This window comes from Seriola dumerili, unplaced genomic scaffold (genome assembly GCF_002260705.1).
Source record: "Seriola dumerili isolate Sdu_G_001 unplaced genomic scaffold, Sdu_1.0 BDQW01000258.1, whole genome shotgun sequence".
Lineage (NCBI taxonomy): Eukaryota > Metazoa > Chordata > Actinopteri > Carangiformes > Carangidae > Seriola > Seriola dumerili.
In genome coordinates this window covers 213,597-229,414 of record NW_019174513.1, presented here as the reverse complement: position 1 = coordinate 229,414, position 15,818 = coordinate 213,597, and the positions used below count along the sequence as shown (strand labels likewise).

Sequence of the window (15,818 nt, the reverse complement as noted above, 5' to 3'; positions counted from 1 at the left end):
CTGCAAAAGTTACAACATTGTTGGTTATTTCACGAGAGATTACACCCACACAGTCCCAGTGAAGCAGACTGAGCTTTTTTGAGTCTTAAACTCTTAATAAATAAAACTTAAGATGTTTTCCCCCCCAAAACTTAAACCTGTTGCATAGATATTCACAGCCATAGAGGAATTCTTGACATAAATATGGGTGTAATGGTGAATGTAGATTTACTGTATGACAGACTCTATGGTATGACAGACAGTGTTTGCTGAGATAAACTGTGCCAGGAGACAGAAAAAAAAAACATATTTGACCAGTAATGAGAAGATCAATGAGAGCGAAGATTAGGACGGATGATGGATAGAGGTTGAGGGGAAAGATTTTGGAAAGAGTGCTTTTAATGATGAATAGCAGACACACAAAAATTGAAACAAATATTAAAGAGGAAAGAAAGAAGGGAAACAGAGAGAGAAGAAGAGAAGCTGTGAAGTTGGGAGATTTCTTTTTCTCTCCGTTTTGGAGAAAGAGGGGGGATAATTTAAATGAATTTTCACAAAGCATTATTAACCTCTGGCACAAAATTTGTTAGGAAGTGTCTGGTCCCATAGATCAATCACAATGAGAGCGAGCGAGCGAGACCCCAGCAGAGTGAGTTACTCCTCTGCGGTCTGCTCCACGTTTGCTGAGGGAGCGCTAGCTCACCAGGGACAAATTAGCCACACAGGAGCACTGAGGCATCATGGGAAATTAATGATCAGGACCTCCAGGAAGTGAGCTAATGAGTCCTAGGCCACACACATATGTACACTATGAACCACACACACATAAGGGGGGGTGGATGTGTGAGAGGAAATAGCCAGACGTGCATTTGCAGCAGATAATAACACAAAGCCATCAATGTAACTTTGTCTGGATGAGTGATAGTGCTGGTCCAAATAGCAGGGTTAGTATCTCTCTCTCTCTCTCTCTCTCTCTCTCTCTCTCTCTCTTACACACACGCACACACACTTAGAGAATCAGATAATTAGAGAGGACCACCAGTGGCTTTTGCCCATGGAGGCGTAGTGATTACTGTCACTACACCTTCCCCTGGGGCGACAGACAACACTCAGAGAATTAATACTTATCAACACACACACACACACACACACACACACACACACACACATACACACACAAACACAAACACACACACCTAATGCAGCCAAGTGTAGCTGAACTAAATGTGGATCTTGCAGACTATAGTCAATGGGGTGGTGGGGGCCCCCCGCTGTTTGATTATCTTGTGTGCTGGGTAACTGAAAAACAGCATTTTACAGTGTAATGCTGCCCTACATGGAGCTATACTGGAAGTGGAAGGTGTGAAGCTGGAGGGGCAGTTTAGGAGGGAATGAAGTTGGGGGTTTTGCTTGTTGAACTGTGTGAACCTCCACTGCTGGAGTGCCTTTGAGCAAACACCCAGCCAGCTGCTGCAGAGGAGCTGCTGGCTGGAGGTCAGACAGGACAGCGCCAGCTGTGTTGGAGCCTGCTGCATGAAATGACTTTAAATATGCTGAACTCTTCAGCTCCAGAGGAGTCGTTTCAAGAGGAGGAAGGAGGACAGAGGGTCCCAAGCTTTCCTGAGAAGAGAAAAAAAAAAAAAAAAAAACTGGAACAGTGACAGACTGTCTCCCCACACCAGTCGGCGCACCTCACAAAGATTTAACTTCGCACCACAGTATCACACATCACCACACCCTTGTCCACTGATTGGCCCAAAGTTTTCCCCGGCACCGCCCTCAGCCCTGCGGATCCGCCCTTCTCGCGCTGTGCAATCTGTTGCTGCCAAACCAGCTGGCAGTTCCAATTCATATTCTGATCTAATACTGTACTGGAAACCTTGGCCTTTAAACTCAGGTTCAGTCTCGTTTATTAGCCTGTTACTCTTCAGTGAACGCTCCAAAACCATGATGCACAATCTGGACACACTCTCTACAACTTTTCCCTGTGGAAGTACACACTTTCTACTCTGCAGCCAGTGAATACTCAACTTTTCTTCTTTTCTTTTTTTTTTCTTGAGCGTCTTTTAATCAGTTTACATTTGTACATCATGCGAAGCTTCAGCAGCAGTAGATGACGTAGAAGTTTGACTCGGTTCGTGAGTTGCCGAAGCTGCTGGAAGGAAAAGTTGTTCCCCCCCGAGCTTCTGTCGGGATTCCTCCTCCTCACCTGATCTGCTCACCACACCCTCCCGGCCGGTGCAGAGCCTCTCCGCGGCCCCCAGCGGCGGTCAGGATGGGCTCCCTGACGTTGACGCTCCTCGGAGCTCTTCCCACTTGGAGAGCTACGATTTTCCTCTTCAACATCATCTCAGCCGCTGTGGCTAAAAGACACGTCGTGTACTGGAATTCTACAAACACAAGGTGAGTGAACTGTACTGATGCCCCAACCAGAACAAAGGGAGGAGACGGGGAGTTTTCTCTGAGCTGCTTCTCACCGCGGCCCGCATGGAGGTGTTTAGGCCTAATGTTAAAAATGTGACTCAATCTACTTTGCATAAAATAAACGCCGCCGGTCTGAACTTGCTCAGCCACGACGTTGCATAACGACCACAATAATTCCTGCTAAATGAGTCAGGCTGTAGTTGGCTTAAAGAATCTCTGCTATGCAGCAGATCACGTCCTTGTGTGCTCAAATAAAGAGTGGGCCAGAACAAGTATGGTTTCCTAAAACTTGCCGTAACACAAACGCTGTCAGACTGTTTTTTTTTCCTTAAATAAAAAAGCTTGAACTCCGGGGATTCAGCCTGCTCTCATTTAAAACACAGTGGCCTGATCTAACCTTCCTCCTGCATGTAGTTATCTTTATCATAATGACTACACTCTAACCCTGGCTTTCACCTGGCCCCTGCCTTTTGGAGTTAGTGATTATGCTCCTTACAGAGCACCAGCAGTAAGTGTTTGTTCTGAATAGTGCCCTAGATGGCAATCTGAGGACACAGGTGTATATTAAAGTCTAAAGTGCTGCTGTGCATAAGTGAATATGTGGTCAGCTAATGGGAGGGTGTGTGTGTGTGTGTGTGTGTGTGTGTGTGTGTGTGTGTGTGTGTGTGTGTGTGTGTGTGTGTGTGTGTGTGTATGTAATGGGTTGATTGGGGCCATTAGCAAGGCAGAGTCAGGCTCACCTGCTGATCCAGGTGTTCCAGTCTGGCTAATTGAGGGTCTGAGGTGGGAGACCTGCAGGGCCGGTAAGGCCACTGCCCAAAATAACACATCCGTCGTTCCGTCACCCGCTTATTTAGAGACACTCTCCATAAGGCCTGATTCCCCAAACACTCTTTCAGATGAATGACCTTTTTACTTAATGGCCACAGAGACCATTCTTGTATTTTACATTTATGGATGCACAAAATACGACAGAAATATGACTCTTGGGGCTTATAATTTCCCCAAGGCCTTCTTTGTCAGGTCTGCAGGACTCATCCTGTATAGCCTACTGGAGTCAGCTGAGGTTATATCCTGTGTGTCCAGGTGGGTAAAACCCAGTGCTGTAATTGGGATCCTACAGAAATGTGGTGGGGAGGAACACTGCGAGGATTAGGAAGCACCTTCTCGTTCCCCAGAGATTCAGGGATGAATGGTCACAGCCTGTGGCAGGGCCACACAGTCGGCTGCAACACCACACAATCACAATGCCATCAGCATCACGGCGGAGGGTAACCCACTGTGGCAGAGAATCACTCTCATCAGCAACACCACCCAATCACAAAGCTATCAGCAGAGCCGTGATGCTGCACCCGGTCCAGAATCCCCTGGGTTTACCGCTAGGACTCACTTCCTCTCCTCTCCTCTCCTCTTCTCTCCTCTCCTCACTCTTCATTACCTTCCTTGTTACATCCCACTCTCCTTTTCATTTTTTTGTCTGCACTACCCGCTCCTCCTTCGCTTCTTCGCCCCCTTTATCTCTCACGACTCCCTCCTGCCCAGTGATGGATATTGGCGGTGTGATTAGTTGAGCTTCAGTCATTTTCCCATACCATATTTTCTATTAGCTGCCTGCCAGCCAGCCAGGTTGTCCCGAGGCCTGTAAATGTGGCCTGGCCGGGGAGAGGGACCACAGGGACAGGAGAGCTATGCCTTTGCTGGCATGAAGCTACAGTGCAGGGTCCAGGACTGCACTCGATGTTCATGGTATAGAAAGCACTGAGGAAAAAAAAAAGTATTTGTCCACAGTGTTCTAATGGTTTAAAATTAAGCTATTATCCTTCATTATTGAATATTCCAAAAAGTTCTGGACTCATCTCTTAAAACTGCTTTAATCATTATTTTTATATTAACACTGAATCAGATGACTATATGTGACAAACCCACAGAGATTCTGCAGTTTCCCTCAGCTCTCAGTTCATTGCTTTTGGTTAAACAGCCAACTGTACTGTTCTGATTCAGTTTCACAGCTTTCATCAGCGTTGTTTATAGCAAAATAGCTCCAACAAACCACCCTGGGCAGCACCAAACTGCAGGCAGTTAAAGTTAAGAACTAGTAGAGGATTTTGTTACCAGCTTAAGAGCCAGATATTTCCCTCAGCAGTTGACAGAGAACAAAATAGGGCAAATATTGAATTTAGAAGAGATGGGAATTTTTTTTACGTTCACACGGTTGGCCGAAACACAACATCTCTCTTGTGGCTAACACCACAACTTTACAAACTAATATATCAACGTTGTACTTCCAAAAATCAATTAATGTAGGTTTTTACAATCACATATTGAATTTATTGGAACATCTTGGCAGAATGTTATTGATTCGGCCTTTGTGCACCTTCCCATTCAGCCCTCATTGAGAATGTTGGCGATGTGGGAAATAAAGCTTTTTGGACGGTTAAGCTAATAAGCCGCTTTGGCTGCTAAAAGCCAAAGAATTGTGCAGATCTCTGACACTGGGAAAACCATCTTGAGGAGGAGCTATGGCTGCCGTTACGCTAAAGGCTGAGCTCGTATTTAATACAACTGTAGCTGGTGAGCAAACAGGCTCTTTTTAATACATATGACAGAAGACATTCTCCTTCCTTCGACATCTAGATTTATGGTTTTAATGAAGCAGGGGCAGTGAAGTGGAGACTGAAGGGCCTCGTTGCCCTGTTCTTTGCTGACTAATATGGCTGTAACAAAGGCTCAGTGAAACACTTTAACTGGCACACATTTAGCACCATCCAGATTGAAAAATAGAGCTCTGAAATGGAAGTGATAGACTGACTGCAGGGTCAGCGTTGAACATTGCGGAATCAGATGCCCTGGCCTCTTTCATTGTGGGGCTCAAGTGGTTCGATTGCCCTCTTTTATGATTTCATGAACAGAGTTTACGATCACTTACAATTTTATAACAGTGTATCTCAGAGCGATAGTTCCTTATTAGAAGAGAAATTATTTTTTACTTCCTTGAGCAGTTAAAGGTTAGTGAAATATTACAACTAGAGTCCTCTGAGCGTGTGTGTGTGTGTGTGTGTTCCCAGTGCTGACACGATACTTCAGCTTACCTCAGCTTTAGTGTACTGGTATATTCAGCTCTCCCTTGTGCGTGTTGTTTATAACCTGTTGGACCAAATAGCTTGACCAGAATACCTGCTGATACAACAGTGTCTGCTTCTTGTGCTACATTCATCCTCATAAATTTACTGAGAATCTGTCAGGAAGTTTACCCAGAGCACCAAAACTTAACTAAGTATTGAATTAACTCTTTTTTTTTTTTCTCTTGCTTTAGAAAGAGGCTTTTACCTCTGTGTACGAGCTGCTTGTAGATTTGTAACGAGAATAAATGTCACCCATACCTGAAGCAGCTACTCCATTTCCTTGTCCTCTGATTTACCCCTTGTTCTTGGCTCACACCTCTACCTTTCTTTTTCCCCTTTTATCAGCCATGGCAGGAGGCAGACTTGTTGCAACAGTTCCTCTGGATCACAGCTCAAACTTCAGACTCTGGTCTCCAACTCTTTGCTTCCTCTCCTCCCTGTACACTCTCAGTATTTCTTCCCCGCAGAGCAGCGGATTAGCGTGTTTTCAATTGGCGATAACAATATTTTACCATTTACATGCACAACAGGAATATTGTTACCCATTTCTTGCTTACACTTGAACTCAGTCTGCAAGTTTGGACACAGACCTTAAAGCTGTTAAAACAACACCAGACCAGTCTAGACCCCTCTGAACTCTCTCGCTCGCTCTTTTTCATTCCTGTCTCTGTCTCGCTCTCCCCTCCTCCGACAAAGACTGAGGTCGAGCTCAAAAGCCAGTGAAGCATGTTTAAACGGTGTGTGAGGAGACGAATATTTGTATTGGTTTTTCTGTATCTTTATTGAAAGCAGCCCTCATAAGTCTTCTGTGTAATCTCTGCTCTGTTTATGCATCATTTCCCTCTGTGTGCGCTCACGAATGATCTAGTTTAAATACCAGAGTAAATCACATTCTGCATACCATACCTTCACACACACACACACGCGCACGCACACACACACACACACACACACACACACACACATCTGATCTGTGGGCGCTTGTGCGAGCAGACACACCTCCAGTATACAGTACAGTGAAAGCAGACACTGCTTGTAATTGTGTTTTGTCAGGTGAGGTGACTGCAGTTTTAGACTGATTTCTTTTTTTTTCTTTTTTAAATATTTCCTTTTTTTTTTTTTTATTCCTTCACCCTCAGGTCCGTCTGTGTCTATTCCTCCTCTGTCGTGTGTGTGCATGCAAATGAATCTATTTCTCGCCCTGTCTGCTATCTCGCCTCTCTGTGTCTGTCTCTGTACTAATCTCTGTCTTCCCCTGGTAAATGATTAACATGGAGAACCTGGCTGAACTATAATCAACAAACCCACAGTGAGGTAATTACCACTTTATTCCCTGTCCTGCTAACAAAGCAATAACCCCCCCCCCTCTCTCTCTCTCACTCTTTCCATGCCTCTCTCTGGTTCTCTCTCTCTCTCTCTCTCTCCTCATCTGTCATCAGGCTGTATCAACGTCTCTCTCCCCCGTCTGTGTCTTTTCTGTGTCAGTGCTCGTTGTCTCACTAGCTGCTGTGCTTTGGTCTGTGTAGATCCAAGAGGTGTGTTGTTTGTGAGTGCGTTTGTGTGCCTTATCTGTCTCTGTAAATGTGCTTTGTCTTGTTTGTTTGTGGTATTGAGTGTATTATCTGGAGGTAAACTGTGGATGAGTTAACTCTGTGCTTCATCTTCTTCATCTCTGTCAGAAAACAATGCAGGCCAGTGATTTTAGTGATTTGCACGCCTGTGAATTGACATTTGGTGCCATTGTTGTCGGGTGAAGTTCATTTCAGTGGAACAATAGCTCTGTCAGAGGTGTGTGCGTGCGTGCGTGCTGCGTGCATGCGTGCCTGGAACTGACCTGCTGGTTTGCGTAAAACGGGAAGTCTTTGTTTCCTTGAGAAGAGATGGAGTGTGATAAATTTCAGTTCTGGAAAAACAAAACCCAGAAATTGTACCAGGATACCCAGCCCTATTCCAACACTCAAGCCTTTGATTCACTTGTGATCTCGCACATGATTCATGTTCCTCACTACTTCTCTGAGATTTCTCTCCCACTCACAGCGAGCAGCGAAAGTACCTTTCACTGGAAAAAGTCCTCGGTTCCGGCCAGCGGTGTGCGGCTGTGGGAACATTCACCAACCGCTGTGCCGGCCTCTCGTCTAAATAGGTCATTGTTTTGTTCCCACGTGTTAGTTGAATTTAGGTGTGACTGAGGTGTCGGAGGGAAAAGACGCGTTACCGCCTTTAGATGCTTGGGTTTTTTTGTTTTCTTTTTGAAGGTGGGGCGTGCAGATAGAGTATTGTGCAACTATGCCTTTTGCTCTAAAATGTCACGTGGCCTCATTTTGAGAATTAATTCAAGAGAATCTGTACAGAGGCAGGTTTAAGTTACGACTGACTGACACTGCTCTCTGCTTCTTTTTTTCATGTGTGTATCTGTGTGAAATCAGTAATCCTCCATTTTACTATTTAGTGTTATATTAAACCAACATAAAATATGGCACAACAAAAAAAACCCTTTTTGTTTGAAGTGAATACAGATACACACATACACACACACATATGCAGGAAGACTCGAGCACACTGTGTTGAAAATGAGGTTTGGGCACAGGCCTAGCGGTGAGGATGTCTGTATTAAAATGGATCAGATAGTCACAGTGCAGCTTGGAGCCGTCGGAGCAGACATGGTGTACAAGCATGAAAGGACGGCCGCTCTCTCCTCCTGGTCAGGATATTTAGTCAATCGATACCAATTTAACACCCAGATATTATCGCCGGCTTCTCGCATTATCGCCAGACTGCATATGGACCCATCTCTTTCCCAATTTCTCTCCCCAACGCTGCCCTGCTTCTCTGTGTACACACATACATCAATATTAGGTTGCATTAAGTTGTAATAAGTTGCATTGTATGAATGTCTCCAAGTGGGGTGGCACAGCTGTGGAATGAAATGAGGTTCAGTGTTGTCTGCGGCCGGGGGTTGGCACAGCGCAGCCGAGGCTTTGGCACAAAATGGCTGCTGTGCTGTATGTGTGTGAAGAGGGCGGTTATGGTGGTTAAGGGCTGTTGGTGAGCACCGAGCGGGAGCGCATTCATTCATTCATCCATTCATGGCACCACAATGAGCGGGCATTGTTGTAGGTGTCAGCCCAACTGTGTGTGTGTGTTGTTGTTTTTTTTTTGATATACAAAACAGCAATTAAACTGTGTGTGCGTGAGAACATGTGAACCCTAAATGTGGGAAACGGCGTCAATTTAAGCTTGACCAAAACAACACAATCTGCTTGTTGTTTAGCCAACATGTGCATTATTATTTTTTTTTTTTTTTTTTTTTTTTTTTTTTAGAATTTCACCCACACACAAACACGCGTGCAGGGCGAACACACACACACACACACACACTCTCACGAACGTATAAGCTCGCACAATGCTCTTCCCCTCAGCTCAGAAATCCTGCCAAGAGGCAACCTGGGAATTCCCTGAGACAGAAATTGAATTAGTATTGACCCGGGCCGAGCAAAAGGCTGTAGCAGGAACCTGGATTATTGTACCATACAATGTCCTCGCTGCCAGGAGGACACTGAGACATGCTTTACCATCATGCCTCAACTCTTCAAAAGGTGCTTCAGGACAGTCACTGCAGGAGTTCTTTCCTTTTCTTTTTTTTTTTTTTTTTTTTTTTTTTTACATCTTCTGTGTTCTCACTTTCTGCAGTTGCATTTCCTAGAAAGTGCGCCTGCTTTTGCATGTACACCGTGCAGTGATTTACGTTTGTTTTGGTCACTATTAAATGAGTCTTCCTGTGGTCAGCTGCCTCTTAGGACCTACTCTGTTTATCTCGTTTTCTTTTTGTACTTGATTTGAACGTCTATTTTGTAGATTTCTCAGCGAACGCTGTTAGATGTTCGCGCGAATCGTTATAAATGTGATTTGTGGTAGTGCATCTTGTATGCAGTAGATGTAGCCAGTTAGATTAGTAGGTTAAAAGCCACACATTCTGAGACACAGTGCTGAAGTAAACGTCCATGGTTGGTGATAATGTTTTAAAGTGTTTAATATTCATATCTGTTAGCTTTAAGTGATGCAGTATGTCCCTGGATTAAAGGAAAGACTCAGTTAGGAGGCTTAACCGTTCTTTTTAGCTAGCTGTCCATGTCACAAAGTGTCTTGCAAAAACCAGCGAGACGTGATCTTAAGTGACATTTATTAAGACTTGAAGAAATATTATAAATGTGCATGACATACCTCCATAATCCTGCCATGGGAAGGCTTAATGAAGGATACAAAAGTTCTCTGCTTTTAAATGAAATCACATAAATCCACTCAGTGAGGGAAACCTTCAATCCTAGTAAAAAGCAGAGAAAAGGGAATACGCTGCATCATTTCTCATGTCTGGCCTTTTTAAGTTGCTTTCTTTTGCCTGCTAATTACCAATGGTGCCTTCTGTTGGCAATTTTAAATGATTCTGTATTGTGCAACCAGCACATAGCTTGGCCATGCCATGTACACTCTGCAGCGCAGTGTGTCATGAGTGTGATAGTGTGAATCCAGTCGCTGTGGAAGAGTGTCAGCGTGGCTGTCTTCACACCAAGAACAAACTTTATGGACTAATAACCCGCTACGAGGCACAGCTCCTCTACACTTTATCTAGACACAACAAAGAGACGTTCTGATAAAGAATACTTGAAGGGGTGTGTGTGTGTGTGTGTGTGTGTGTGTGTGTGTGTGTGTGTTTAGTGGGTGTGTGTTGCACGTTTTTATAAATTATTCTGTTTTTTTTTTTTTTTTTCGTATTACTTTCTCGTAGCTGTGGAAAAAAACAGAGCTTCAAGTAGTCAGCTATATTCCCAGTTCCTAAACACACCTTTTATCCAGTGCTTTGTGTTTTCCAGAGAAGATGGATCACATGACAAATGTTTCACTATGTAGATATTTTGAATCTGCTTTATGATTCTTGGAGACTTTTCCATGGTGGAACAAAAACTAATATTATTTTGGCATTGCCTCCCAGAAGTATGGCAGCACAGCCTACTTTCCAGCCCCCAATGATGTGAAACACACACATTCCTCTTCTCTGTTTCTTTCTCTTTTTTCTCTTTTTTTTTTTCACTGGTACACACGCACACACACTCCACATATGAATATACACACTCACTCTCTGCTTCTTTTTCTCGTCAGCCCCCAGAGATGGTAAAAACATTAGACCTGCAGTGGAGGGAGTGAGGGATGGAGAATGCGTTAAGGAGAGAGGATGGTAGGGAAAGAGTCAACAGATTTCAAGTCCCAAAACAGCTCGGGAAGGCCCCCAGGGATGGAGGGATGAGGTGAGAGCGAGAGAGAGAGGGAGGGAAGAAAGAATGTCAGCAGGTATTACTATCACTGTCACAGGCAGGCGTGAGGAGCCCCCCCCCCCCCCCCCTCCCCATGCCCCTCCCATCATACCAACACACATGCAGGGGTTCACGCGCGCACACAAACACACACACACATTGTGACACATACTCTTATACAGGGGTACCAATACTACTGCTGCCCTGCCCACATACACACACACACCCACACACATACACACACACACCCACACACATACACACACACACCCACACACATACACACACACACCCACACACATACACACACACACACACAGCTGCTCGGACTCCGGGAGGAGCCAAAGTAGGAATCACACCCCATTTAAAACTGACACTGCTCTCTGTTTTGTGTACCTGTCAGAGAGTGTGTGTGTGTGTGTGTGTGTGTGTGTGTGTGTGTGTGTGTGTGTGTGTGTTGTGTGTGTCGTGGACTATGCATAGCTGGTTATACATTTTATAAAATTACAAAACCTCAATAGTAAAAAAAAAAAAAAAAAAAAAAAAAAAAAAATGAATGGAATGTGGCATCATGTGCTTATTTAAACTTGCCAGCGCTCTGATTTTTTTGAGGCTTACAGTAAGATGATGAGATATGGTTTAGGTGTGTGTGTGTGTGTGTGTGTCTGCGTGTGTGTGTGTGTGTGTGTGTGTGTGTGTGCATGTCATATTGGGATGTGTTATTTTTGTAGCAATAACCAGTACCACATGACTTTCAGTTGTGCAGTAATGCACAGCTTGATCCTTGTCTCCTGGTATTCTTCACTGCTATTTTTTCTCTCTGCCTCCTTGTTCTTTTTTCTGCCCTTCCTCCTCTTCTCAACATTTTGTTCCAATCAAATCTTTTATTTATGAGTTTGAGGAATACAGACTTTTTTTTTTCCCCAGAATTAGTTCTTTGATCAACCTGCAGTTGTGCGGTTACATGAGTGGTATCCATAAGCGGAGCGACCACCGGGGCAGAGGGTGCGACTGCCCCAGGGCTCAACGCTCCGTTGGGGCCACTACTGAGCCACATTTTGGCTTGAGTGCAACAGCAGATGTCTGTCCCTGACACTGACTGAGTAAAGTCACACCATTGGTTGGCCGAATGCCGCCAGACGGAGTGCTGAAGTTAAAGTGTAACTGATGTGTTTTTTTTTTAATCTAGCTAGGCGGTAAAATGGAGAGAAAGTACAAATCAGGTGCATCAAAACACGAGGGGCGAGAGAGTATGTTTAATTACATACTGTGCTCCTCTTACATCTTACTTCTCGCCTTGCTCAGCCTTTCAACACATGACGATGGAACTGATAATCAATCTAACATTACTGCTAACACTACTAGCCTGACAGGCTAACCACAAGGCTAGCATCGCTCAAAGCATAGCATGAGGAAGAGGAGGATGAAGGGCTGTGATATGTACAAAGTTCGTTAACCTGATTATTTAGTTCTATGGTGGAACACACAAATGGACTTCACTAAACTACACCAGGCTGAGCAGGGACAACAACTAGTGAGTGAAACATCCGTAATTAGTCTTTTATTGATTGAAATTTTGGAAGAAATCGTTCCGAATTTTAGATTAATCTGTTGTTTAACTTCATGTTTACTGCATTTCAGCACCTGCCTGTGGTGTTGGAGGATGTCTACTCTGTATTTGATTAGTCCTTGTATAGTGTTGTAAACCGCTGTGTCTATTTTAGGTTTATTTTATTCCTGTGTAAGAAAGAAAGGACTGAACAATTAATCAAAATATTATCAAAATTGCAATATGGCCAAGTGCAACATCAAAATCTCGAGCGCTGCAAGTTTTGGATAAAGGTAAAATTGTGTTTGTGGTGCTACAGATATACACCAGCCTACAAATCATACTCTCCAGACATAAAGGCACATGCTTGTCTGGTTCAGACCCCAGCAAGAATCACATCATCATAACTTTTTATCTTTTTCTGTGAAATTGAAATGCTAGTTACCATTCCCTCTAAAATCATGACTCATTGCAATCACAATTTCTGACAGAATAATCGAAATATGATTTTTTATTTATTTAATTTTTTTGCACATCGTTCATCTGTATAAGAAAGTCATGGCACTGAGACAGCGCACCTGCCTGTCGCTGGTCGCTGTCTATCAGCACTGGTGCTGCATGTGGGGCACCACCACACGCTGTTCTCTGCGCTGAAACCCTTTAACACGACTGGCAACAATTTGTCTTTTATGGATAGGATAGGACATATCAGCTAGTTTACAGTTGTGAATTTTAAAATGATTATCAGAAGGGCCCCCTCAAGAAATCTCCGCCCCCTCTGTGCTGAGACTCAAGCTCCGCCCCTGCTGGTATCAATTCACCCTATACTTAGTATATATCCATGTTTTACCACAAAACATTATGTATGTCATTGCCTTTGTAGGATCCTAAGGGAAGTTTTATCATCCATTACACTGACAGGCTGCTGACATGTCAGAACGCAGAGTAGGGAGGTAGACCCTGTACAAACTGTAAGTACCTGTCCATAGGGAAAAGGTGCTCGTTATTTCAATCATTTAAATCTTCCTTAAAGTCTTAGCCTTCCTGTTTTTTGACATTTGTGAGTAAACATTAATTTTTAAAAGAGTTACTCTCTGTCACTGTCCAAACCCTTGTTTTGTTATATTCATCAGTTGGTTATAATTCACAGTCTGAGAGCATAGTGGTTGTTTTTTTTTTTTTTTGCTGAATGGGAGTGGGGAAATAGCCTTGTCCCAAATCTCCATAGCTATGGCCTTGTAGCAGGAGAACTCATGAATCTCATTGCTCCCCCATTCAGCTGGAAATGGAGTTCTTGTACTCAGTGCGCTTCTCAAAACACTGGAGCAGACGCTCCGTGTTTATGATTGTGGAATTAATCTGTGTGTTCTCCTAAAATACATCCAGTGACAAATGCGCAGTCATGAAAGTCAGAAAATCCCTTACTCCCCACATTTTTTTATTTTACATTTAACGAGCTTCCCTGATAGATTTCCTTTCAGAACAGAGAATTATTCTGAGCAGTGTTGTTGTTCTTCATCAAAGGTAGATACCGAATAGCTAAACAACCGGAGGCTTTTTTCATGGTATTTGCTACGTTGCAGCTGATTTACAGTGGACTTTGTGTTACTCTTCAGACTTAATGCTCACACATAGGCCTGCTATACCTCCTGCGTGTTAATCTTGTAATTTTGGGTCATTGTGGTTCATTACTTAGAGTAGCGACGAGTCATCTTTAATCCCAAATTAATCAGTTAATCCCAGTCCAGTGTCAGGCTGTTGTTGCTAGCGCTACATGAGACTGGAGTCTGCACCTCTCCTCTTGACCCTCGCCACTTCCTTCCTCTCTGCTCCTAAATCCACCCCCTCCCCCCCTTTCCCTCTTATTGTGTCTGAACCCTTCATCAGTATTACGGAAAGTAACTGGCCCTTTCTAAGAAATTCAGGGGCATCCGGCCTCGAGGCGGACCATGCCATCCAGTTTTATCAACCCAAATGTCGAAAGCATGAATTTTATTTCACACGGTTAAGCTAATGCACTGGAGCTGAATTGAATTTATAAGTAACGCACACGCTCAGTAGCCTTGAAGCTGAATGGACGGATTTTGTTTAAACATTTCTTGATTTACTTTAAAGACTTTGTTGATCTGTATTAGACATCAATGCAAGTGGCCTACCTCTGGGGTGGATACGTGTGTGAGGGTGGGGCGGGCGGGCGGGCAAGTGTGCGTGACTAGAACAAGACAAAGCTGGCTGCCTTGAGGGTGAATAAGGGGGACCTTCCATAGCCCCGATGCACAGAGCGATATGAATCTTAACCGTTGTGACGGAGAAAGATGGAGAGGGAGAGAGAAGCATGGATCGGCTGTGAGGGAGGGAGAGGCGAAGGGGGCAGTTTAGACTCCTGGGATTCCAGAGCAGTGACCGTGAAAGTGCTTAGATAAACAGAGAGAAAGATGGCAAGGGAGGGAGGGGGAGGGGGGGTGGAAGGTGAAGTGGGGGAAATGGTGGTGGGAGAAGCAATGGAGGGAAGAGAGGGCAAGACGGAGTAGGCTTTGCTGACAGGGGAAGGAAATGAGACCTGCTGAAGATGGGGTGAAAGAAAGCAGATGGGAATGAAACCAAGTATAGAAGTTTTTAAATAAGTTCAGCGGGAGTCGGAGGGACTGAGAGGGGCCAGCTTTACTCTATTTACTCCTTAACTCTGGTGCCTCTTCAATCTATTTCTCTCCATCTTCTCCTTTTCCTATCCTTCCCTCTGTTTAAATAATTCAGGCCTGTTGGCTGTATTAGGGCAGGTTTCCCTGACATGTCTTAACTGTGTGTGTGTCTGTGTGTGTCTGACTGACTGACTGACTCGCTCACTGACCGACTGAAGGACAGCTCCAGTCCTCCAGCTGGCCATTCCTCCGCTAACAACCACCAAATAATCAGACACAGAGGGAACGTGAGAGGGAATGCACACCTGGGATACAGAGTCGGTGCTGCCGATCCAGCATTGACCTTCACATCATGGAGAGAGAGCGAGAGAGACACAAAAACAGAGCGCAAGAAGGGGGAGAGAGAGAGAGAGTGTCTACCGCATCAGAAGTGTGACCCACTTAGTAAATGATGGATTCTCAAAGCCAAGTCTAATTTATTGGATGAGTGTGTTTGCTTTGCGAGCACCCTTTTCACTGTGAAGTGTATTTGTCCAAACGTGTGTTCGCGTGTGTTTTAAAGTGTGTTGCTCGCATGTCCTCCTTAACCCACTTACACAGGTGGGCTTTGCTGACAGACCTTGGACACAGATAAGTGTAGTTAAGTATAGTTAAGATAATAGATGAGAGTGCAGATGAGTGAACACCGTAAGAGGAGGATTAAAACATAAAATAACTCTTTTTAATAAGTCACAAATAAAGCTATAATGCGACATTATTTACATACTGTTTATTATGTGATGTAAAGGATGACACCAAT

The 15,818-nt window shown here is 44.2% G+C and overlaps 1 protein-coding gene across 1 annotated transcript in view; it reads left to right on the top strand.

The window, feature by feature from the left end:
* Nucleotides 1-1,845: 1,845 nt before the first annotated feature.
* The window catches only part of LOC111230153 (ephrin-A4-like), a 35,167-nt gene continuing 21,194 nt past the window's right edge, over nt 1,846-15,818 (top strand). The window contains exon 1 of the mRNA XM_022756760.1: nt 1,846-2,382. Coding sequence (XP_022612481.1) covers nt 2,255-2,382 — 128 coding nt within the window. The 5' untranslated portion in view covers nt 1,846-2,254. The remainder of the gene's footprint in view (nt 2,383-15,818) is intronic.